We start from the raw sequence: 24,334 nt of genomic DNA on the forward strand, positions 1-24,334 counted from the left end.
TTATCTCTAGATGAGACACATACCATGGATTCTTGAATAATTAGCTCTAATTTTATGTCGGAGACCCGTCTGCGCAGATCATTTACGATCGTGTCAATATATCCGTAAACGGCAATCTTCTCGTATTCTTATAGATCCGTCCCAGGGACAACAAGTATTAAATATTGAAAAGCCCCGACTTTGCGCTCAATACAACTCTTCAATTCTCTATACTTCCAAGAAGCGAATATATTAACACTCCAATATGGATTTCACCTTCCATCCCGGCGTCAACGGCTCCAAGCCTTGGGTGGAATTCTACCCTTACAATCCCTCCCTCACAGCAGGATACGCCTTCATGGCAATTTTCGGCATTACGACTATCGCTCACATAATACTCATGTTCCCTTACCGTGCTGCATACTTTATACCTCTTGTTATAGGTGGAATATGTGTGTTTACTACCTCCCATCCCCCCAATCTTGACTATCCATAAAATGAACCTGCAGTGTTCTAATTGAACCATATTTCCGTAGGCGAGACATTCGGATACTATGGCCGTGCCTTGTCCCATAATGACCGAACTGGTATCGGTTCATGGGCGCAACAACAAATCCTGATTCTCTGCGCACCCCCGTTCGTCGCAGCGACAATCTACATGGTCCTAGGGCGAATCATTCGCGTTCTCAATGCCGAGCATCACTCTTCAATTCGGACCAAATGGCTGACTACCATTTTTGTCCTGAATGATATCATCTGTTTCCTCACACAAATCATCGGTGCTGGAGTCCAGGTCACTGGAGACGCAAACCTCATGGATATCGGGAAGAAAGCGGTCCTGGCAGGCCTGGTCTTCTCGCTTATCATATTTCTTCTATTCGTCTGGGTGGCGATCCTCTTTCATATGCGGCTGGCGAAGAATCCGACATTAGTAGTGATCCAGAGCCCGCGACTGAACTGGAAGAGGTATATGTGGGCTTTGTACGCCTCGTGTGCGGCGTTGGCGATAAGGAATCTCGTCCGTACGATTCAGTTCGGGGCGAATAAAACATCTGCCATCAATACAAAGGAGGCGTATATCTATGTCTTTGATGCGGCGCTCATGCTGGTTTCTATGGCAGTTCTTGCCGTGTGGCATCCAGGCATGTTGATTAAAAAGGCCAGGAAGGCGAATGAGATGGAGAAAAGGTATGGAGCTATGAACCAGGAAGGTTCCAACATGCAAGATGTGCCCCTAGTGTCCTGTTGATATATGGCTGGTTTCGATGTCTTCAAACGCTGTCAGTTTGCTATGCAAAGTTGTCCCTTGATTCGTCGATTTAACACTCGGTTAGATAGCTTACCATCTTAGTTATTCTCCGGGTCCCAAGCAACTGGAGATTGAACGTATGGCAGATTCAGATTCCGAGGAAGAAATTTATTAAATCTATCCACAACGCCATGTGACTCGTAGTCCATGAACTATACCTAAAAATATGCAAGCAGCTATTATGTATGAACGAAATTGACAGGCCACTCAATCCAACTATGGAAATCAGGATCCAAGGATGACACAACTCCTGATACGACGTGGCTGTGCCACCCAGTCATCAGCCACGAAGCCTCCATATATTTGAGCAGGACGCTCCAGTGAGCAAGAATGATGAGTGCATAAGTGTCCTTAGCTTCGAGTAGCTGGATGAATTGCTCCGGTAACCGATATATCCATCCGAAAGTTGCAGCCATTAGACAGAGTCCGTCTCTGCCAGCGCTGCGCATTCTGAACACTTCTTCTAGGGAATTTAATAAATCGTCGACTGCAGCCATATACGCTGACAGTACATTTCGATCGATAATGCTCTCATTTAGTAATCGTCTGATCATGTCGATCTGTTTCTGGTGCTGAGTTAACTCTGGTAGTAGAGTAGATATCACTTCGTCTGGGGTTCCCTCATCCTCAGGTTCTAGAACTCCAGTAAATATCCTATCATGCTCAGAGACGAGTATCGCGCGCACGCCGCGCATAAGAACAAGCCATTCAGATGATCCCCGCTCACTGAAGACTAGATATTCACCTCGTCGTGGGCCACGGCCGAAGTAAACTAGGCATATCAGCATTGCCGCGACGTAGATCTTTTGGCAATTCCCAGAATCCAATTGGGACAGGACGGCCGTAACGGAGCGCACGCCGAAGGTGAAATGGTCGTCAGCTTGCGCTTGATACTCAAACAGCAGATGGGGATTTTTGTGGCCGAGATGCAACGCTGAAAGAGCTAGTATGAGATGTAAGATCGAGGGGAATGCCAGGCCCCATCGTGGAACATGAATCAGGTACAGCGCGTGTTTGTCTGTCGGTTCATAGCGAATAGTCCGACAGGTCGATGTGATAAAATGGTGATAAAGACCAAGGTCTGCTAGTGAGATATTTCCAGTTCTGCTGTCACTCGTCCATAGGTCGCATTGCACCGAGGCACATTTCGAGCTGGCTTCCTTCCGTTCCATAGAGCCAGATGATGAGCAAACCAGAGACTGGAATCTAGATTGTTTGAAACGGATTGGATGAGTAGATGAGCTCGAGTCGGTGCCCGGCGACGGGAGAGAGAAGTCACAGTCGATGGCATGTGCTATGCAATTGGAGCATGCAGGTTTATTTTCATCGCACTAGAGGATGTTAGCATAAACCATATCATGTGTGAACGCGATAGTGGACAAGAGAGACACGAGACATAATTGAGGCCTATCATAGTCTTCTATATACATCTCGAAAGGAAAGAAGAACATATGGAGAAGAGAATATCATAGTCAGGGAACATTCATGGAGAAGCGGGTTCATAGCGTACCTTTAGTCGTCGTCTCTTACAATTCTTACATCCCAAGCGAGATTTACGGTGGGATTTTCGAGAACGGAGCTTCTTTTTCGATTCCGCGTCTGCCATGCGGGCAACAGGGGGTGGTATTCGGTTGGACTGCTGAAAGTCTTACCCCCCAATAACTACCTCGTAAGGGGGATCGTATTCGTTGCTATTCTTCCGTAAGCTGGCGGGCGAGACTGGAGGTAATAATAACTGCAATCTCAGTATAGCCAAGATTAATTTAGGCAGCAAGAAAAATAATTCGAGGGCACTCGATTCGGTAGAACTATCTGATTCAATAATATCGCCAACCTTTTTTTTAAGTGGCGGATCTGGATTATTACCCTAGTGATAGGAAACGTTCCTGAACGAGTCTTAACTCCCGCCCAAAGTATGAGTTGGTTATAAATAGTAGTTAGTAGTTCCTTGTTGGCTTTTTTAACTTGATAAAACGGCTTTGCATTTTCACAGATCCACATTCCGTTTTAGGTAAAAACCAATACGAATACGCAAACCAAGCCAGAAACAGAGATTATTCGTTTCTGAATCAAAAAGCTAAATCGCTGTACCAGCTATCAACGGGCTGTATATAATATCTGGCGACAAGCGGAGAAGCGGCCCTCTGGCGTATAATTAAAAACATACTAAAAGCCCTACGCCACAAAGTCCTTGTAATAGGCTTCTCTAATTCCATTTTTCTAAGGATAGGTAGTATGCAAGATAATATGCAGTTTCTAAATCTTCAGGCTCATAATCACTTTGAGACAGACGATTTATAAGGCCATCCGATCATGCAACTAGAGTATTAAGCACTGACCAATTGGTAGTAATTATGCTAATACGTAGACAGAAACAGTCCATATAGTCGGAAATTTCCTTTTCGATATGATCTATTATACGTAATATGCTATAAAGGGGAGGAAAGAAAGGCAAATAAGGTAGGGAGAACAGATGCTTGTAACTTTTCCTGACTGGAAGGGAGAGGAAAGAGATAGCTAGGAGTGAAAAACAGCACACAGGTCAAATGCAATTGCACCATTTGGCAGTTGAGCTGACTTGCTTGGGGAGCTCCTATCTAGTCAGTCCTTCCATGAAGGTCTGGCCAGGTCCAGGTCATAGGTTCCTCTGTGCTGGGACTGTCCTTATTGGCCGTGGAATTGTGAATCTGGCCTTCTTCTTATTGGCACAAATTTGTTAGTTACAAAACAGATTTAAGGGCCGTAAGTTTTATTTGAATGAGGTTTTCTAAGTGCCTTGGGTGCTTTTTGACTGAACAAGTTCAGGTTGTTTTCTTAGAGCAAGCACTACCGTTTGAGCTATTTGCTCGGAACTACTGTCTTGGGATGCTGCTGTTCGGTTTGCGACTGATTGCGCTACTAGGATTATCACGAGCTCGATGGTTTCTGATATTCGAATATGGCGGTGCAACGGGGGAGAACGCATACCTGGCTGTACTTAGATGGCGAGACTGTTTTGCCCATAGAGTACTCAGGTATCTTGTGAATTTATGGCACATAAGAGAGACTACACGAAAATAATCCAAATTGTGTCGCAGCTGCTCGACACCATTCTAGAACACCACATACAGGTCAATATCGTAATACAAGGCAATAATGATAGCTTTTAGTCTTTTCCCTTGGTTTCCAGACCCTTCAGTTTTTGAACTCCATTACAAATGCACAGATACAGGCCCCCTCTAACTTTGTACCAGGTATCAACGAGTATAACATTTCTTTCTTGATCACGCTCCCAACATTATAACATCCTTCTCATGCTCTGGGATCTCGGTTGCATCACCGTTAACCGCAGCTCCTGGTTCCGCCAGGCCTCCGAGACCAACGCCACCGTCCATCTCGCCCAGGACCCATTCCACGAGATAGCTCTCATCGACTAGTTCCTCAACCCGACGGTAGTGTCGGTCCGTGTATGCAGATAGCGCCTGTAGCACGTCTTTCATTGCTGCGGCACCTTTACCAGGTTTGAGGTTGGGTATCCGCGGAGGATTGGACGCCAGTTCTACGAAGGTTGAAGCGGGGTAGAAGCGAACGAGGGCAAACAGGATGCGTTGAGCCACGCGTGAAGTACGCGCGTTTGTGTTCCAGTCACGGACGCGGAGGATAAGTGTGTAAAGGTTGACAGGGTCGAGAGACTGGAGAACTGTGTCAATGTCCGGATTTCCCGTGAGGCTGCCCTCGGCTCTAGCGTGTTCCTCGGAGGATGGATCGTCTGCAGCGTCAATAGCAGCCGTGAAGAGAGAGAGAAGTCTGCCAGGATGGTTGAGCTGAAGAGCGAGCGTGATGGCTTCGCGATATGCGCCAGCCCGGATGTAGTTTTGTAGTTGCTGATCCTGTTCAATACGGGCAGAATTGGCATTAACAGCGGCAGAAAGAGTCGTAGATGTCGTATCCGTCCAAAATGTAACCGTCGCGTCAGCCGCTCCGGAAACGAGCGCAAAGGGCGTTCTCTTGTGAGATGTAGAAGGTGACTTGACATCAGCCCGTGACCCAGAAGGAGTAGGGCTTGCTAATGCCCACACTCTGTCAGTGTGGTTGTCTAAGGTAGTTTCAAGTTCTCCAGTGTATGGTGACCAGATCTTGACGAGGCCATCAGCAGCGGCTGAAGCAACCAGGGGACGAGCTTGGGCGGCGGCATTTCGTGCGAGCGCCTGCTTCTCCTCGTCCCCCTCCTCACTGGCGAGTTCTGAGGGCGGGAGCCAGAGTACTTTGAGGACACTGTTCGTGTGTCCTTCGAAGGTAAGCAGACAGCTATAATCTGCAAGGCTCCAGATCTTCACAGTCTTATCACCAGAGCCAGTAAGGACAAGGCCTTTGCTAGTGCTGGTGCCCGACTCCGAACTTATAATCGGTGTATCTTTCGGGGCGAAGCGGACAGACCACACGCCGCGTTTGTGGCCGCGCAGAATACCTACCACCTGGCCATCCTCCAGAGACCATATCTTCACAGTCCTATCTTGTGAAGCAGAGGCAAACATGGTAGATGTAGAATTAACGTCTAGCGCGTTGATGTCTTTTTCGTGCGCTTTTCTCGTGTAGACAGCCTTAGGCGAGTATGGTTCTGAGTTGTTTGGCTTCAACTTGGCGGTATCCCATCGTTTGATGGTACGATCCTGGGAGCCTGTCAAAAGGAATGCTGGAGGATGACTCAAGGGGTCATTGTATGCCGCCGAACTGGAAGGCGGTGCTCCTCGTGGAAGGCTGACTGCACCCAGGGTCTCAGCATGGCCTGTAAAGTGGGCAAAGCAAGTGTACGAGGAGCTCTCAGGGTCCAGACGCCACAGTCGTGCAGTGTTGTCTTTCGCGCCTGTAACCAGCCAGTGTCCAGACCAGTCAACGTCAACGCAGATAATAATATCGTCGTGACCCTCAAGAAGAGTGACATCAGCGCCGAAGTAATCGCCGGCCACCTCAATCCCTTTCTTCTCTGATGTTCCCATTGAGATGACTCTGATACTCTCAGTGTTTGTGGCGAGAGCAAGCATTGATCGATCCGGTCCAACACATGCGAGATCAATGATTTCGTCGTCGTTCCCAGAGATACGACGGACTATTGGCAAAGGCTCCAGTTTAGACCCAGGCTTGTAATTTGACAGGGATGCAATAGAATGGAGTCTCAACGTCTGATCGGCATGGACGGTCATAATGAAGGGCAGGCCCGGAGAATATTGTATCGTGACGATGGTTTCGACATCGGAGGCCGGCTCCTGTTCTTCAGTAACCTCACTCCCACGGTTGCAGTCCCAAACACGGAGTCTGCCATTTTCTCCCGCAGCAAAGCACAGCTCGCTGTCACTCACGAAGCCAGCAGCTTCGACGCTCTCCAAAACAGGAATGATTCTTCGAGTTTTCCAAGTGCGCGAATCCCAAATGATGACAGTCTTGTCTCTGCTTGCGGAGAGAAGAGCATTCTCCTTTGGTGAGTAGGACAGGCTGCGCACAACTGAAACATGTGAATCAAGAGAAGCGATCGACTTTCTCTTGTGCAAATCCCACACTCGAACTTTGCCGTCCTCACTTCCAGATGCTAGACGGAACCCGGCCGTCGAGCCTGTAGCAGAAGAGTCTGCGTCTTCCATCTCTTCGTCACCATTCTTACGGCTTCGGCCTTTGGATTTCTTTTTGATCATGGTCCCCTCCTCTCCATCCTGGGAAGAGACCTGGAAGAAGCATAGTGCTGAGATCACTCCACCATGGCCGTGGAAAGTGTGTGTCACATATCCACCCCTGATATCCCACACTTTTATGGACCCATCAGCACCACCAGTAGCAAGTAAAGTACCAGTCTCGTCGATTGCAGTCGTCACCACAGGGGAAGTGTGAGGCTTCAGTGTCCTAAGAAGTTCAGACTGAATGCTCCGGGTTGACTCGTCGAACGGCGACAGGGAAAATATGCGCATAGCCTGTGATCTGGAACAAAGAATCAAATGTGAAGCCGAAGGAGTAACTGCAAAAGGGTTAGCTTGAGATACTGAAAGATGACGAGCAAGAGAAACGTACTCGCTAGACTGGTGATCAGTTCTCCATCCTACATTGTGTCCGTTAGAAAAGATCGAAATTGCCACATTGGGGCAGGGTCCATACTCCTTCAAGAGTTGCAAGTCTGTCACCAGTGTCTAAATCGACTATGAGCGCCTCTTCTCCGACGCATGATGCCAGCAGACGACCACTGGCATCCAGCGCAGTGCTACCGCCGGTATATATGGGGCCGATAGTGCGCGAGGCCTCGAAAGTGGTCTTCACGTTGATCTTTGACATGATGGCGGCGGATATATATTCTTAGACTGCAACGAAAAAAAATTATCTCCGCTCTTGCCCCATGATATTCCCTGCGCGAGAGAGGAGCTTCGCAATGTCGGCGTCGCAAAATGTCTTGCTGCTCCGCGGGCGGTAACTTTTTATCTTTTTTCGACTGTTTGACATGTTTGCGCAGTTGAGATTAAGCTGTGGTCCGTGCGTGTAGGCGCCAGAACCGCCGGCGGTTAATCTCGCCTCGTGCCATTTCACAACTCTCTCAGTCTGTCAACTGTTTCGGCACCAGAGGATCACCGGCGTTATCTGGCTGCTTTCTGCGATTTTTTAAATACACACCATCTTCTGCGCCGGCTATATGCGTACCTGATGATTGGCACCGTCACCAGCCACGATGGGGCGGCAAGCTTATATGAATCGGCTCGCCCTGGTAAGTAGGTACCTACGTGGAACTGTTTGGAGCACGCTCTCTGTCACTTTGTCACGTTAGTCGCCGACTCCTGTCTTGCACTACTTGTAATTTAATTTACAGCATGTATACTATGCGCTTCGGTCTCTGCTTCCAAATTATATTCATTTTGCATACAAAAATAATGGTCCCCGTTCGATATAGCACCATGTTTTCTCTTGACACTATCATTGCCATGTCCACATTGTACTCACTGAATCGCTTCATCTGCATCGTGAATTGCATTTCTATCTTTGTCCTTATGGACCTCAGTGTACAATATGCCTTTCTAGGTGCTGACAATAATTCAAGGGTCGATCGCCGTACGAGGCTCCAGACAGTTCTGAGGTGGGTCCTTCAGCTGCTGCACAAGCAAGATCGTCCTTGATCAGCGCGGATGGATACGTCCAGCAGTATGATGAAAGGGGCCACCCTATAAATCCTGCATCTAGGACATTTGGTAGAGAGTTAAGGAGAGCCAAAAACGATATCCTTTCTACTATGGGTATCGTGGTCAGCGGCGAAGATGGAAGTCTAGGCACTTCTAAAGAAAAACAGAAAGTCAATCTTATCGCGACAGAAAACGACTATGGACTGGTAATGGCAACGCTAGACCAGGTGTTCATGTTTCTTGGTTCATGGTGGACCACGTCTCTTGGAGGACGGATACAGGTAAAATGTCAAAGGTCTCTAAATTTGTGCGTTCACGACTGAGTATCTCCCTATAGACCTTCAAGAGTTATACCCATGTTCCGTTGATGAGGATCATACGCTTTGAGCGTAGAGCGGTCGGCCTATTCGGGGTTTACTTCGCAGGTATTCCGGCATGGACGACTTCGTTCTTCTTATCAATCTGTCGGAATCATCTACTAGAGCCGTTGACGGCCTTCCTACGGAACCAGGCAATGTCACTCTCCGACAATGCTCTGTATAACAGGATAGTGCAGCATATTTTCTCGACGTTCGATAATGCGTAAGATGCCAGCTCTCCAGCGCCAAGACGGAAAGCAGACTGACAACTTTTTAGAGCCCGGGGGACCCTTCTGATTCTGTTCGGACAAACATACATGTTTTCACTCCTACAATCTCTCCACTTGGTCCACCATTATACGTTCCCTGGAATCAAGTTCTTCATACCCTTCAGCGATTCATCTCTGATACAGTTCCCATCTCTTCCCTCTGAATACACATTTCAAGGGATCAGCCAATTTGGACTTAGCATGTTCACATCTCCTTTCTTTTTGATCTATGTTTATGTATACCTACGACCAATTATGGAAGCGAGGATTTACCGCCTGATTCGACGAAGGCTACCAAAACCGGACCGACCAGACGAACTTTCCATCAGGGTAGCTATTGAGAACGACCTAGTTGAGTGGACCGTGCCGACGCTCGGAAGGAGATCAGACGAAGAAGCCCGGCGCAGTAATTTCACGCTTTTAGAGGAGATTCGATATGAACTTCTGACTGCGAGAAATTGGATGCTCTCGTGGTTTGGTTGGCGACAGAAGAAGCCGTTGGACGGCGAGGTCATCGTGCCTTCAAGGGAGGAGACGATCGAATCTCTCCGTTATCGCATCGGACAACTACAAAATGAGCTTGGAACCACGCCTGTCAGAGGACATCCCGCGCCTCCGAGACAGACAGATCCGATGCAGGCGCGTGGCGAGCAACTTCTCAACAGTCGTGTTGAAGGCGTCCGTTCCGGGTCTCCAGACCCCGCTCTCTCATCACGAACCCCGCAACCAGAATCATTATTCGATATGGAGCAAGTCTTGTCAAACGAAGACCAGCGGCTGTCCCAGTCGCCTCTTGAGATGGCGAACGATTATTTTGATACCATGCCCCCATTAGGACGGACAGGGGTTGATGGTATTTCCCGGGAAATGCCTTCAACCGTTGAATCAACCCAACAGTCATCCAGCCGAACGACATATAATACTGATGGAGCGGTGGCAAATCGACGGGATTCACGATCAAACACACTCTTTTCCCGGCCTTCTTCTCCCGAATCATCACCACTCACCTCTCCGCGTGTACGAGCGTCTTTGGTTCATCAGAACTCCGACGTCATAACAATGCAGCTTGAGCTCCTCACTAACCGTAATCCGGGTCAGCAGGATCAGGCCATGAGCAATAACGTGGACAGAACTGCACACGAGAGCTTACCCAACGATCCTCAGGCAGCCAATAGAAGGGCAAGCGAACTGCTGGACGCATTGCTTTCCAACCAGGGTCAGACCCTTGCCAGTACCCTCCAGGCGGAAAGTACTGGGGACAATGATGGCCTTTCCGGCTTGACAGTTGGGGCCTCACCTGCCGCTATAGACAACGTCGTGCCCGAACTCGAAGGACATGCGCAACAGTCTATGATAACGAATGCGGTTAATGATACCGACAACATTCAGGAGCAACCAATCGTGAACGTGATTCCTGGTGGACTAAATCAGCCAATTCCAATTCATACAGATAACCAAGATTCGGATTCAGAGTCTGATTATATGAATACGGACGCACGACCCTTAACATCTCGCTCGCAGACCCGTCGGCGCTCGACAAATGTCCAGTCACTCCCGACTCACCGTGTTACCATCCTCTCATCGCATCCAGTCGACTCACTCTCTTCCCATTTGGCGTCCCTGATCACAAATATCTTGTTTATACCCTTCGAGTCATTATACCTGCGGGCTCTAGCAATCTCTTACCTCTCTTCACCAGCCAGCGGACCCGCTGCTGTATTGAGGCCTGATATTCGAGATCTAACCGCCTTTGCGGGCGGCGGCTCGACGCGAGACATGCTCACCTATGCGGGTAAACTGGTACTTGTCTTTGGGATGCAAGCTGCGGTAAGTATCGGGGTCTGGGGAATCGGCACCGCAACGGCAATCGGTATGGGAAGGAAACGGTTCGGGTGGGGTAATTTGTAAATGGATTCATGTGCAAACATGGGAAGACTCATAAAAAGGGAGGTTTACATTTCTTTCATTCGATGGCAATTGGCAATTCATGTATTATTAGTGATCCCTCGGGACTTTTATCTCTGCTAGGATAAACCCAGCCTCATGGTACAGTAACTCTTACATACATTCTATGGTCGCCTATGACCGGTTCTCCGATGAAAGCTTGACGATCATCTTTTATAAACCATTTCCGAGGAAGACTAAAACTAGAAACTCTTGCTCCCGATCAAGGAGATACTGCTCTTCTATACTGTCACTGAACGAAGTACACTGACTAAGGAGGGTCTACCCGCTGCTTTCGCTTCTTTAGACATGCCTCCTCGCCCAAGGAGGAGCCATTATGTTGCTGAAAGAAAAAGAGTTCGTTTGTCCTACGGATTGAACAAGAGGGAGAATCGTCTCTTTGATACTACAGCAGCTGCCAATGAATACCTCCAACACTAACTGTAGAGGGTAAATTACCACATATGCCTGCCAAAAGTCGACCCTGCAGTGTAACCACTTGTAAAACTGAGTTGGAAGAAAGATGGCGTTATCTTACCACTTGATTACTACCGGCAATACAACCCCATATACCATCGATTTGCCAATCGTTATACAAGAATAAGATACTGTTGTGACCGTCTGGATGCAAATTGAATATAATATTATGTTACATGGACATACATATGCAGAGCCACAATGAGCAGAGACAGCATAGTTTCCTCCAACGCCGGTACACTGTTTTCGACTCGATAAATTAAGAATAAACCCGATTCTCATTTAGTGGCCGCCTTTCCCTTTTTCTTCATTCCTGGGATTTTTCTCCTTTCCCAAACCATCAAGTATCCTTCTTTTGTGAACAGTGTCTCGCTCTCTGCGCGGTTCACATACAGATCCTGGATCTCAAGCCATTCAGGACCACGGTGCGGTGGTTCGCCATTTCGCTCCCGTTCTTCTCGTCTTGCATTCACTGCTGCCATAGCCTTGTCATGAAGCTGAACGAGCCACGATACATTCTCACTAGCGGCACCTGCACCCGTAGCTGCACCGACACTAGCTGATCCTTTGTCATCTTCACCAGCGCCTTGTGTAGGAGTCGTAGCATCCAAGATGATATTTGCGACAAGGTCATATAGGATGGGTTCTCCGGGAGGCCAAATGTTCGGGTTTGGCTCGACGTAAGGTGACATGTCCAGAGACCTGGGAGAAGGGAAGGTCACAATGGTAGGATTGCGTTCCGAGACGAATTTGTTCTTGCTGAAACGCTTAATGTGGAAAAGGAGGTAAGGTGGTAGAGGATGAAGAAGGCGATGTCGGACACGGTGAGCACGTTTTTCAGACGCAGTGATGCCATTGTATTTGTTGAGGAGAGTTGTTAGAGGCACTTGGGGGATGATGGACTCTCGATTGGCCGACTGGAAGAGAGGAGTAGGTGGCAAATCGAGAGTTAATATGAGGAATGGTGTGATTTGAGTATTCGTGGTGCTGGATTCAGAGAACACAAGTCGTGCATTCGTGGTGTCAGAATGCGCCGTGATTTCCTGACTCTCAATCCGCAGATGTCCTTGGAACGCTTGCTGAATGACACTAGTCGGAGTGGATGACGGCTTTTTGGAACCTCCCAGGCTGAGGTGGAGGTGATTTAAGAACCAGGAGAGGAACTCAACCGGATCGGACTGGTGGGTGAGCGTGAAACGCTTGGATGACCGGAGGGCGATCTCCTGGAGCAGCTCATGAGGAGAGACGTGGGATTTAAACGCCTTCGGATTCCATAGCTTTCTGACCAATGTACTAAAGCGAAGAGAAAGCTGAGGTGTCCCCGGGACAGGGAACTCATGGAGTAGGAAGAAGTTGCGGATCGGTGTAACATGGGCGAGGACCTGAACGACGACATTCAGGTAGTCGTTTGCTTTTATATTATTCATTCCGACAAAGCCTAGATATTCTTGTCAGCATTTCCTTACAAGTCGATCGAAGAGGATACCTACCTGGTCTATATCGCTTGCCTTGAAGATCCCAAGCATCGCGCACTTCCTTGTCTAACTTCATAACCTCATCTTTGCTATAATGAGGATCAACGACGTATTTTATGTCATCCAAGCTTTTATTCTTGACCTCGTATCCCTCCGGAAGGACATAAACTCTCTTCGTTTCCATATTGATGAAGACATGGTGACCAACTTCGAGCGCGTGGAAATATGCGTGTGATTTCGGCCCTCTTCCTTGGAAGTATTTCCCGCAAACAAGACATGCGTAGACGTTTATATTCGAAAGCGTAACGGAGCATAGTTTCTCGAAATCGAAATCAAGTACGGCGCGACTGACCGTATCGAGGTAGAGGTCACTGTAGCCTTCCAGCGGCTCCGACTGGCGCTTCGGGGCGGAAACGAGAGGGGCGTCTTCATCAATATCAGGTAAATCAGGATTATCTTGCGCGCCTTCTTCTAGTTCTTCGCGCTCCTGGTCAGCTGCCGCCAGAATATTCTCGCCATGGCGTTCATGCTGTTCCCATTCCTGACCGGGAGCTCGCTGCGCAGGCACGCCGCCGTTGCGGAGGTCGCTGTCGTTGATTTCTTCTTCAACACGGGCTTTCTTGGATGCAGGAGAGACTACCTCAAGCTCCCCGTCCAAGGGACTTTCCGCAGGCCTCTTCGACATCCTGAGCGCGGAAGAATACGTTAAGTATGAGCTGCGCGACACTGGAAGCCAACTGACGGCTTGAGCTCCAAGATGGAAGTTTTGGTAGAACACCGATGCAAACATGCCAAACTTGGAATCGCAACGGTCTTCCGCATCGAGCGTCACAACTTACGCAAGACGCACTCCTCTATACCCTAGGTTATGGAAGTTGTATTTTACATTCATCAGAATATATGGATTAGGAGTCTAGACCGTCATCATATTGCCCTTGTTTTTCTCAAGATAATTCGTTAAAAATGGTATGATACAACGCCGCCCCCAGGCAAGGCCAAGGCTTTTAAGCGCTTGCAACCTGCTTGCTATTATCATAATCTATTTCCTTGATTCCATCCTTCGTAACAACCTTGACAAGAACCTAGTCTCTACCGTTAGCATTATGTTGCGAGCAGATACGAGAACGATTGGGTTTCAGCGGCCAACGTACCCCCTTGAAATCGATGGGTAATCTTCGCTTCAACTCATCAGTGCATAGCTCAAGGAGCTTCATTCCTTGTTCGAAGTTGATGTCGGGATGATGGTGCTTATCCAGGAGCGACAAGCAGTAATACCTAGGCCAGTCAGTATCACTCGAGGTAACGTGGTTGCTGTCAACCAGCAGCCAGTCTTATGTTATAAGAGTAGATAGGATAGCACGTACTGAGCATAGCCATGGGCGGCATACGGAACGGCGGCCAGTGATGCCAAGTAGTCTACCCAGTATAGACTCGGCTTCTGTGTGATGGGATCGACTCCTCCAAGTAGTAGGTTGACAGTGTAGGGGTTGCGCGACCGCAAGCTCCGGGCCAGTTCTCCTCGAACGAAGCTGCCAACTTCTGCTGGACTCAACTCTGTATTATTCCTCATAGTGTACAGCTGCACATTTGCTTGGATATACTCGGCAAATTGGACTGCAGGGAACCGTCAACAGCTGGGCCTTCTAGGGCATCTGTAGGTAGATCGCAACTAACCAGTGTCTCCAGCTTCTCCCGAAAATGCCATGAGTGTGTGCTTGTTCAATTCTCGTGTCTTATCATCTGTGGCCTTCAGAATGGTAGGTCCCCTCATCGCAGCCTTGGAGGCTGCGACAATGACGAAGTCCTTTCCGGTGATACCTAGCAGAACCTCCCTGGGAGCAAGTTAGTGACATAGATGTTAACATACGAGACACAGAATCTCACATATTTGCAATAGTAGTCGAATTAAAACTGGTTGGTTGAGGTTCTGAGGAGGTGGCAGCGAGAAGGTCGTCTTGTCTGGGGTCGGAGCCACGCGTGAGCTTGCGGCCTTGAGCTGCGCTGGAGCTCTGCTGCTTAGTCACCCATTTAGGCGTTGTTGTTTCCCCGGGCGCCGATGCCCGACGCCAAGATTTCGCGGCACGGACCACCAGCACCAAAAAAAAGTGAGAGCAGACAAAGTAAAAGACGATCAGACAAGCCTCTACAGCCAGCGCGGCGGAAGACATATTCAGTCACCCTTTGCCCTCAGGTTTCGATCGCAGCGGCCGGGATACTGAACGTCACCGTCGGTCAGCATCACCACTGGCATGTCCTCCTTTTTCACGCTGCCCGCTTCCCAGCGCAAGCGGAAGAGAGACGATCGTGCCACTGCTCCGGCGTCTAAGAAACGTGGAGTTTCTGGAAATGGAAACGCTGGGGAGAAGAAGGCAAAGGAAAGACGGGAACGAGACGAGTCCATATCGGAAAGCGAATTAGACGACGATGAAGAACTGTCAAGTTCTGCAGAATCTGCAGCATCTGCAGCATCCGAAGAGAGCGAACCCGAGTCCGACGAGGGCGAGACCGCGGCGGACAAAAGGCTAAAGCTCGCAGAAAGGTACTTGGAGAATATACGAGAAGAGGTGGATGAGGTGGGATTCGATGCGGCGGAGATTGATCGAGATCTAATCGCGGAGAGACTAAAAGAGGATGTGGTAGGTTTGCCTTGTCACAGCGAACAGAGAGAATACAACTCACAATATTTTAGGATGAGTTCAAAGGACGTGTGTTCCGGCAAATTGCAGCACAATTGTCTTTTTCTACCGCATCGCACTCTTTCTTCCGCGCAGACACTCAGACCACTACTTCTATCGCTGTCCACCCGCCTTACGTTTATACGGTGTCAAAAGACAAGACGTTGATAAAATGGGAACTCGCAACTCCTACTCCGGCGGGCTCTTCTGAATCAGATAACGCAAACGGTGCCGGCGGAAGGCGCCCGCGGCCGCAGCGCAAGAAGCCAAAGAATATCAAATATACCCGTGGTCTTCAGAAGGTGGCTGAAAGCGAGGAGCAGCAAGGTCACACCGGAAACATACTGGCGGTGGCCGTATCGCCATCGGGAAAATATGTGGCCACCGGAGGAGCAGATAAAAAACTTATCATCTGGGATGCCGCAACACTTACACCACAGAAGACTTTCACCCATCACCGGGATGCAGTCAGTGGTCTTGCCTTTGCCAGACACATCTCGTCTATGAGCTCTGGGGAGCAACTCTTTTCCGGGTCATTTGACCGGACAATCAAGACATGGTCACTCAGCGCCAGTGGACATGCCTACGTGGAAACACTTTTCGGTCATCAAGACCACGTTACAAACCTGGCAGCCATGACAATTGATCAATGTGTCAGTGTTGGAGCGCGAGACCGAACTGCGAGATTGTGGAAGGTGATTGATGAGACGCAACTTGTGTTCCGCGGCGGTTCTGCCAAGGCTCAATATCAGGAGAACAACATTGACTGTGTCGCCGTTATACCCCCTAATCATTTCGTCACAGGCTCTGATTCTGGCAGTATCTGCCTATGGTCAATCCATAAGAAGAAGCCTATCTACACGATACCTCTTGCTCACGGTCTCGATCCTCTTCCGCCTTTGGACGAGCTGTCGCCTGAAGTGGACAAGGAGACAGCCGCTCAAAATTCTCGATTCCTTCGGCCTACGCCCCGTTGGATCACAGCCCTGACGACCTTACCGGGGACAGATATCGTCCTTAGCGGCAGCTGGGATGGCTGGATTCGTGCATGGAAAATTTCAGAGGATAAGAAGATGATTTATCCGCTCGGGGCCGTTGGCGGTGGCGCTATTACGCCCTCACCCTCATCACAACTACAGGAGACCCTCAGGTTTGATTCTGACATGATGGAAGTCGATCAAAACAATAAGCACAGAGAGTCATCAGAGGAGGCAGAATCTGAACCTCTTTTGAAGGGTGTCGTCAACGATATCGCTGTCTTCGAACGCCGTCCTGAGCACACCAAGCCCGGTCAGAAACCGAAGAAATCCAAGTCCAAAACAGGCGATAAGTCCGCACCTGAACCCCGCGGCCTCTGTATTGTTGCAGCTCTCGGCAAGGAGCCACGTTTTGGTCGATGGAAATGCTTCAAGAACAACAACCATTATGGGCCCGCTTCAGAAGGCCGCAATGGCGCTGTGGTCTTCGAGGTCCCGTTCGCTGAAGGCGCTCCTGTTGAATCTGCGGAAGATGCGCCCACCACTGCCTAACAGTGTCGACCTAGATGCTGTTCTCACCCGTCTCAACACCTTGCTTCACGGGATCGGTGGAAAGATCAACGCATCCTTTCCGCGGAGCTGTATGTTCTCTTATGATCTATAGAGGCGCCGTACTTTCTGATGGACCGATCCTTGATCAAGGTCCGTGTTCTCAATTGAATTGCATACGCCTTTTTTTTTTTTTCTCTTCAACTGGCTGGCGTTTTACTACGTGTGTGGGTGCACATAGGTTGCATGTGTATTGTATGTCTGTGTACATATCTAGCCGATTCTTGGCCGGCATTGGTGAAAAGGAGACAAAAAGTTAAAATGAAGATTACAAAATAATTAAAATATCAAACTTGCAAAGCTTTATAACTCTAATACCTGTGTCTAAGCTCCGTGGTTGTGGGCCGGGGGGGTGGGGGGGGGGGGGGGTGAGAAGCCAGCCTTTGAAGCTGTAGTACCAGTATTAATTTGCTATGTCTTAATGGGTATAAGTACCATCGAAGACTAGCTGCTGGGATAAGTTCTCGTAGTTTGCACTCCTATCTGTGACGGTAGATGAAACGGATTCCAGATCCAAGAACGTTCGTGTCTTGTTTAGATATATTCTACTATCATAGGATAATGTATAGCTCACACTAGTCTCCGCGACTATGGAATGGGAATGTATTCTACTCTACCTTGGATACTGTTTATGTGAACTAAAAAAGCTCAATTAAAGCACTACCAATCGAACTTGCAGAGGCGGACCAATGCAGAAAGCGGACAGATATTTCTGTGCCTAGGAACTGCTCACCAAAGGACAAGAAAGGGTAAGAGCTTGAATAATGGATTAAAATCTTCGTAGAGATATCTGAATCATTTTTCTAAGAATTCCACTTAATAACCAGATTGGCCATTGGTTTCCTTGTCCCCCCAGCGCCACGCTATTCAGTCCCAATAATGTAGACAGGCGTATAATATTGCATCTTCATAAGGGCATAAAGCAAGTAAAGGAGATGAGCAGGGCTTTTTCTCATTGGTTGACCCTCAAAAGTCGCGATGTTCCAATACCAGGCAGCGGATTGCAGTAATGCATATTCGACAAGAAAAAGAACCTGGTTGGTTGGAACGAGTCGGGAAACCCCGGCCAGAGGGTTTTCTGCCGAAGTGTTGATAAATCAATGTAGACGGGGTGCTCGCCATATAATAGAATGGGAAGACGAGTCCTCAAGAGGATGTTAGGCCGCATAGTGCAGTCTTGAATGTTTCGACTTATCAAATTCCGAACACATGGATCATGGATTCTAACAAGAGTTCCTCCCAAAAAGCACATTTCTTTGAATCCCAGCAGGCAACTCTAACTGAGACTTCCCCTAGCTCATTGGCCTAATACGATTCTGACGAATTCCTCCTTCTCGTGGTGCGATTCCGGTTTCTTCTTGTCGGCCGCACCGGCGCATCATCGTCAGAATCGTCTTCCAGGGAAATAGCATTGTCCACTGATGATCCCACCGGGGAGGGACGACTCGTCCGTTGGTGTCCTTCGGGTTCTGTACCCCTATCGGCAGTATCCTCCCCGGAAAATCGAGAGTTGCCATTGGTGTCAACACCAGCACCACGGAGGTTCGATCCCCTTCTCAGGTGGGAACCGGATGTTGGGTGGGCAGAGCCTGAGTGTATCGTACGTCGTGAGTTACCCGTCACAGGGGGTCGAATAGGATCTTCGTCCTCCGAACTATCGTCTTCGTAATAATCGTCGAGTTCTGCGGCGTCCTGAGACATAGGTACGTCTGAACCTTCGTCCTCCGAATCACCAAAGGGATGAGCAGTGTAGTCGTGATCCCCAACTACCGTGGATCGATCAGAATCCGACCGATCTTCATCCACTTCATCGTCGTCAATGAAAGAGTCCATCTCGCCATAATCGTCGTCCTCATCCTCATCCTCATCCTCATCGTCACTGTCATCATGAGTTGCCGTCGAGATGGAGGGGGCGATCAAGCTGGCATATGCCTCCCGTAACAGAGTATGGTGATGATGCTGGTGGTGGTGATGATGCGGTATTCGCGACCGACCGCCATGAAATTGCTGAAGGCCTAACGGAAGACCCTCAAAAGGAACACCATCGTAGAAATCATTCCAATCCAAGTCGTCGTCGACATCACCAAAACCATCCTCGAGGTCATCGATATAGTCTGTCATCTCGGAATTGTCCTCTGATCCCGTCAGAGTCTCTAGGTCCACACCATATCCACAACGGTGGCAACCTGTGTCTTCCAGTTCCCACTGACAAACAGGGCACCGATTCACATTGTCTTCCACGTCGTAGATAGGTCTGTTCACAGGCGGCCTCTCCTTGAAAGAGCCCTGGAATAGGCCCCCCGTTCTCGGATGGGTATTCGCCTTGTCTGCCTCGAGTCTTTCAGCTTCCTCTTGTCGGTTCTCTCTATGCTGAGCAGTCGTCTCCCCTTTCTCCAAGAGCTCCGCCCGACTGGTGAACATCTGAACGATAGCGCGAACCTACGGTGGGTTAGAGCCAATAGCTCGAATAACGAGTCACGTTGAGACATACCAAGTATGCTGGAGCAGGCAGCGCCTTCACCAGTGCTCGACAATCCGGACATGTCTTACTCGATCTTCCACTCGAAAACCATGATGTGAGACACTTCCAGGTATCAGCAGGCTTGTCAAAACGGATGTCTGTAGAGAAGAACTCACGCCGTAGCAGAATGTGTGCCCACATGCAAGTGTGTAGGGTTCGTAGAGGGGTCTAACGCAGATGCCACATTGTATTAGAGACCGGATGTCGTCAACGTGTCCCTGCAGTGTCTGCAAGAGCTTCATAATCCTGTCAGTATCACACCACCTGTCTGACACTGTGTAGAAGGGACGTACCCCCGAAGAATCCAGCGCTGAAGGATCCATGCTTTTTGAATTCCCTCTATTCGAAAGCCTCGAACTCACAGCATCCGCACCCATCTCTTCAAAGCTGCTGCGGTTTGTCGTCTCGAGATAAAAAGATTCGAGGGTGGGGTCCTGCCCCGGAAGCAACTTAAAAGTTGCACGGTAAAGAACCTCTTGTCTAGGTAGGTAGAAGATTCAGGTACGATAGAAGGAAATAAAGGACACAGTCCCACTGCCACGACTGAGCCTTGTCCGATGGAAAGAAAGGGAGGGGAAAGGGAGTGATCTGCTCGAAGGAGACGTGAGTCTGACGGGCCTCAGGCGCGTTTCCCGACTAAGAGACTTTAGGTCCGTCGGAGCTTCAGAACAGTCCAAACCAACCAAACATGGAACGCCTATCAAGTCAGCCAACTGCCTGAAACCTCAGGCAGAGTAAGGCACCATACTGGTTCACTGTATATAAGAATCAGCATTGATTAACCGACCCCTATGCCTTTAAGAGCCTAAATTATCAAAAAGAATCGACGGAAAAGAGAACAAGGTCAAATGATCAGTTTAAGCTTCAAATGAAACTCAAATACAATCTCTCCATAAAGCAACGGAGGCCTACACAATTCCTCATATATATATATTATCACCTATACACTTCCGAATTACAAGCTACGAAGCGAAACAAAGGAAATAAATTAATGAACTACAACGAGCAATCGAGCTTAACTTGTCTTATTGGCAATCTCCTAGTAGACCCCGACATGGTTCAGGTCTTCAAAGTAGGAGGTGCCTCAGCCTACTGACCGTAGACAAGTGAAAAAGTTACTGATGGCTTTCTGCCAGTCGACCAAGAAGGAGAACTCCGAGTTGATCGAACTGGATCGCTAACATAGAAGATATAGTTAAGTAGTTTTTGAGGTGACTATGTAACTATCATGTGACTGCTAATGCCGTTAGTAAGCAGTTTCACGGCTGGCAATCATGCTAAAAACGCAAAAAACGACTCCGGGTCATCTGCAACCTCTAATACTCACGACGACACCGTGTCAGGATCCGAATCCAAGCTTCCCATCAGTCTGTTCGACACTAAACGTCTCTAGACAGTTGATTCTTCCTCATAATAACTGGAAACGCGCCATAATTTCTCTTTAATTTCCCCACTATGATATCTCTTGATTGATAATATGCAAGAACCCTTCTGGACAAGAGAGACTCCATTCGTCAGACTCATAACAATCGATTCCGACTCCTGCTACGCTGTTGTATTCTCTGTCAATTTCCCCTCATTGTTCTAACATCTCCCGCATCGTTATCCTCGCTAGTATCCGTTATAGTACACCAGAGGAATACACCTTCTGGGCAGGTCGCGCCTGGAACGACGACAATAGTCGAGTACCAGCCCAGGCCAAGAAGCTTGAGCTAGGTTGCGTATGTGGCTAGGTAGAACTTATGCGTCACTACATTCATGATTTGGCCTCTGCGACTTCTTTTTGACTAGCTTTCTCTAAGTGCATCCAGAGAACCGAAATCAATCCTACTGTACAAGGGTCAACCTCACTCTTTTTCGTTTTTTTCACATTTTCTTCGTCTTCTCTCGATGTGCGATTGTATTTTTTTGGACTGCAAAATCATCTTGCCATCTCGACTGCAATCGATCTGATGGCCCTGTGCGACCCTCGATTACTCAAGTTGACCCTTGCGACATTCCTTGCGCCACTGCTCTCCCGTCGACGGTGTTTCCCGGTCACAGACACTTCTACGGATAGTTAAGCCTTGACATCACTGATTACCTTGATTCAGCTACCTTTACGGTGGGTGAACATCTAAATCGGCACTAGCGACTACCCGAGCGACAACCTGTATCTGTATTGAAACCTTCTTGCTAAAGTCAAGAACAAAATATTAAGCATGATCTCGTGAACATGCTAACCCGCTATTCGCCAATTGAAAAAGAAGGCAAGGATCAGAGCACCAAGAAATGTATGAAAGAAAAAGGAGGACAAAGCAAATCTAAGACCAGGAACCCATATGCACTGTCCACGATCTACTCCAAGGCAGCAAAGGCACGTTTCCGCGAGCGTTGCTTAAGATCCTCGGAGATCAGATGACTGTCGTCAACAACGCCTTTCTGGACTTTATCTTCATCGACGATTTCCTTCTCCATGTGCTGCAGGAATTCGATCTGCTCGCGAATGAATCGTTTGACGCCACGAGTGTCGAAAGGGCGACGTGCACGGTGACGGTCTCGGGCCAACCGATTTATGTCACGGAGCCGGTCCTGGAGCATCTCAAACCGGTACTCCGTGAACTGACGATACAATTCGCCCAGATCAGAAATAGGACGGACCGTCGTGAGAACAGTGTCATCCTTAATTGCGGACGAACGGGGACGGAAAGACGTGACCATAGTGATACGCTCGGTTGTGCCCAGAGCACGAAGAGCTTGGTGCTCGATATAGCGGCCTTGCAGGATGACTGCGGAACCCTGTGACGGTCATCAGTACTTGTCCCTCCGCAGGAAATTGTGGCTCGTATACGCACCATTTGCGGTCCTCGGACCTTCACCACTTCTCCGTTGCCCTTTCTAAGAGCGGTCTCGCCTCCAATCATTTCCGTACAGTCAGAGAGCATGGTGACGCACACGAAGGGGTAACTGTCCGTGTGCCAGTCCACAATTGGTTGCTCATCCTCCCATGGGCATCCTGCAACCCCCTCGTCGGCATCACGCCTCTTCTTTTCAGCGACTGCGGCTAACGCCTTATTCTTTTGTTCTTCGCTCTGTACAGAGATGTTTATGTGTCCAATCTCAAAGTCCATTGCAGTGACAAGGTCCACACCAGCTATCTTGGAGATGATAGCGAGAGTCTCAGGGCTCTTCCAGGCGTCGTATACGAAGGGAGCGTATCTTACAACATGTCAGTTAAATCACAATGATGAAGCCTCCCGAACTTACTCTGGCGCGAAACCACGCAGCTGACACTGTGCCAGATCGCTAGAGTACTGACAGTTCTCCCAGACCTCGTCGCTCAGGACTTCAGCCCGCATCTGACGGATCGCCTCATCAGAGAATAGCGGGAAGGGCTCGGAGACACCGATCGGGGAAACACCGTGCCTGTCGGAGTAGCCGAGTTCTGCCATGGTGTAGACCTTCGACGGCGGGGTGAACTTGATGTGCTTTGAGGCATCGAACGAGACACGTTCAGATGGAGGAAGCTCCTCCTTGATCTGGATTAGAGGCTTGCTGCCAGAGGCCGTCTTGCGCTTGGCCACAGGAAGACGCGCTGGCCCAGTGGGCACGGGAAGTGGAGTGAGAGTTTGTGCAGTGGCCATATCGCTGTCCATTTGTGAGTTTATATCAGAATTATTGATGGAGAATGAAGATTGATAATGCAAGCGAATAGGAAATCTATCTCAGGATGTTGATATGGAACAAAGCTATCACCATCAAGTGAGAGAACAATGAATGGAGTGTGTGTAGGGATTACTGATGTGATAATGACGGGACTTACCCTCAATTTCAAAGCAAGAGATGGAAGACCAGACGATCGTGTCTCCGATGGAAATATTCACCAAGACCTGTGCGGAGTGAATGAGGCCAGTATTGCTCCTTGCAAGTGAAGTCTCGATGCTCAGAGTGTTTCTGCTTGGAGACAGGAAATTGATGGACAACCAAGAAGAAGAGGACTGATATTTATATTATAGACCTCTGTTACTGCTACACACAGCCCAAGATGATCTTCTATGCTGTCTTGTCTCAAATCTGGAGAACTGATGCCGTCCCGGGTCCCGACAAATCCGGATCTTGCAAGTTAATCGTCTGCCCCGCCAAACTTTCGAGTCCTTTCTCACGATCATTCGACAGGACCCTTGATATTCCATAGAGAATTTTGTGGGTATCGCGGCCTGTATTGTTCGGGACGCATTTTCTCTGGTCTGACCATCGTTCCAATATACCCAGCCGTTGCATACGCCATCCTCGAAAGCTTAGATTGCAGGCTTGGATGGAGTCGCGCCGGGGCGATTATCGACTTGTGATGCCGCTAGCACATCAGCAGTGCTAGCTACTGTGGGGCCAAGTATGGTTATGTTGCTACATGGAAATTGTATCTATGTTTGGTTTGGTATCTGGCACGCTTCTCCACCTTCGTTGGCGTCTGGACGCCTGCAATCTGATCACTCCCAGGATTCTACACTGGAGCCCATGTGAACGGGCCCAGTCCGGAAAAAACAGATCTCATCTTGTTGCCCATACAGATGATTGGGACACATTGGTTATACTAAGCGCCAGCGAGAGAATGAGAGTTCCTAGCAACAGACGTC

General features: G+C 48.8%; 9 protein-coding genes across 9 annotated transcripts; 3 read left to right on the plus strand and 6 right to left on the minus strand.

Annotated features, from left to right (window-relative positions):
- Positions 1 to 230: 230 nt before the first annotated feature.
- C8Q69DRAFT_496537 (putative RTA1 domain protein) lies at positions 231 to 1,228 on the plus strand (the record flags this gene model as incomplete). The annotated part of the gene is made up of 2 exons (XM_028632262.1): positions 231 to 431; positions 516 to 1,228. Exons 1-2 carry the CDS (start codon positions 245 to 247, stop codon positions 1,226 to 1,228), a joined length of 900 nt encoding a protein of 299 aa, XP_028487928.1. The 5' UTR covers positions 231 to 244.
- A 1-nt stretch (position 1,229) lies between these two features.
- On the minus strand, positions 1,230 to 3,202 carry C8Q69DRAFT_458341 (hypothetical protein). Its single transcript, XM_028629985.1, has 3 exons — positions 2,799 to 3,202; positions 1,323 to 2,619; positions 1,230 to 1,248 (listed from the first exon to the last, which is right to left on the minus strand). The coding sequence occupies exons 1-2, from the start codon at positions 2,892 to 2,894 to the stop codon at positions 1,468 to 1,470; spliced, it is 1,248 nt and encodes a 415-aa protein (XP_028487929.1). The 5' UTR covers positions 2,895 to 3,202; the 3' UTR covers positions 1,230 to 1,248; positions 1,323 to 1,467.
- A 1,082-nt stretch (positions 3,203 to 4,284) lies between these two features.
- C8Q69DRAFT_429052 (WD40-repeat-containing domain protein) lies at positions 4,285 to 7,682 on the minus strand. The gene is made up of 3 exons (XM_028628466.1): positions 7,409 to 7,682; positions 7,325 to 7,352; positions 4,285 to 7,271 (listed from the first exon to the last, which is right to left on the minus strand). Exons 1-3 carry the CDS (start codon positions 7,580 to 7,582, stop codon positions 4,552 to 4,554), a joined length of 2,922 nt encoding a protein of 973 aa, XP_028487930.1. The 5' UTR covers positions 7,583 to 7,682; the 3' UTR covers positions 4,285 to 4,551.
- Positions 7,683 to 7,844: 162 nt separating this feature from the next.
- C8Q69DRAFT_458344 (hypothetical protein) lies at positions 7,845 to 11,268 on the plus strand. Its single transcript, XM_028629986.1, has 4 exons — positions 7,845 to 8,006; positions 8,337 to 8,696; positions 8,753 to 8,997; positions 9,052 to 11,268. Exons 1-4 carry the CDS (start codon positions 7,971 to 7,973, stop codon positions 10,949 to 10,951), a joined length of 2,541 nt encoding a protein of 846 aa, XP_028487931.1. The 5' UTR covers positions 7,845 to 7,970; the 3' UTR covers positions 10,952 to 11,268.
- A 334-nt stretch (positions 11,269 to 11,602) lies between these two features.
- C8Q69DRAFT_525891 (snRNP assembly factor) lies at positions 11,603 to 13,662 on the minus strand. Its single transcript, XM_028633619.1, has 2 exons — positions 12,955 to 13,662; positions 11,603 to 12,902 (listed from the first exon to the last, which is right to left on the minus strand). Exons 1-2 carry the CDS (start codon positions 13,622 to 13,624, stop codon positions 11,743 to 11,745), a joined length of 1,830 nt encoding a protein of 609 aa, XP_028487932.1. The 5' UTR covers positions 13,625 to 13,662; the 3' UTR covers positions 11,603 to 11,742.
- A 126-nt stretch (positions 13,663 to 13,788) lies between these two features.
- Positions 13,789 to 15,009, minus strand: C8Q69DRAFT_458348 (putative proteasome component Pre1). The gene is made up of 5 exons (XM_028629987.1): positions 14,824 to 15,009; positions 14,614 to 14,771; positions 14,304 to 14,553; positions 14,091 to 14,214; positions 13,789 to 14,021 (listed from the first exon to the last, which is right to left on the minus strand). Coding segments are annotated over exons 1-5 (612 nt in total). The 5' UTR covers positions 14,826 to 15,009; the 3' UTR covers positions 13,789 to 13,943.
- Positions 15,010 to 15,067: 58 nt separating this feature from the next.
- C8Q69DRAFT_525893 (putative small nucleolar ribonucleo protein complex subunit) lies at positions 15,068 to 17,358 on the plus strand. The gene is made up of 2 exons (XM_028633620.1): positions 15,068 to 15,575; positions 15,629 to 17,358. The coding sequence occupies exons 1-2, from the start codon at positions 15,189 to 15,191 to the stop codon at positions 17,141 to 17,143; spliced, it is 1,902 nt and encodes a 633-aa protein (XP_028487934.1). The 5' UTR covers positions 15,068 to 15,188; the 3' UTR covers positions 17,144 to 17,358.
- A 1,075-nt stretch (positions 17,359 to 18,433) lies between these two features.
- On the minus strand, positions 18,434 to 20,359 carry C8Q69DRAFT_165770 (RING finger domain protein). Its single transcript, XM_028625720.1, has 4 exons — positions 20,015 to 20,359; positions 19,838 to 19,957; positions 19,692 to 19,784; positions 18,434 to 19,639 (listed from the first exon to the last, which is right to left on the minus strand). The coding sequence occupies exons 1-4, from the start codon at positions 20,096 to 20,098 to the stop codon at positions 18,506 to 18,508; spliced, it is 1,431 nt and encodes a 476-aa protein (XP_028487935.1). The 5' UTR covers positions 20,099 to 20,359; the 3' UTR covers positions 18,434 to 18,505.
- Positions 20,360 to 21,612: 1,253 nt separating this feature from the next.
- C8Q69DRAFT_165732 (hypothetical protein) lies at positions 21,613 to 23,614 on the minus strand. Its single transcript, XM_028625718.1, has 4 exons — positions 23,524 to 23,614; positions 22,968 to 23,348; positions 22,556 to 22,919; positions 21,613 to 22,499 (listed from the first exon to the last, which is right to left on the minus strand). Exons 2-4 carry the CDS (start codon positions 23,342 to 23,344, stop codon positions 22,059 to 22,061), a joined length of 1,182 nt encoding a protein of 393 aa, XP_028487936.1. The 5' UTR covers positions 23,345 to 23,348; positions 23,524 to 23,614; the 3' UTR covers positions 21,613 to 22,058.
- Between the last annotated feature and the right edge of the window lie 720 nt (positions 23,615 to 24,334).

This window comes from Paecilomyces variotii (assembly GCF_004022145.1).
Source record: "Paecilomyces variotii strain CBS 101075 chromosome Unknown C8Q69scaffold_2, whole genome shotgun sequence".
In the NCBI taxonomy this organism is placed as follows: domain Eukaryota; kingdom Fungi; phylum Ascomycota; class Eurotiomycetes; order Eurotiales; family Thermoascaceae; genus Paecilomyces; species Paecilomyces variotii.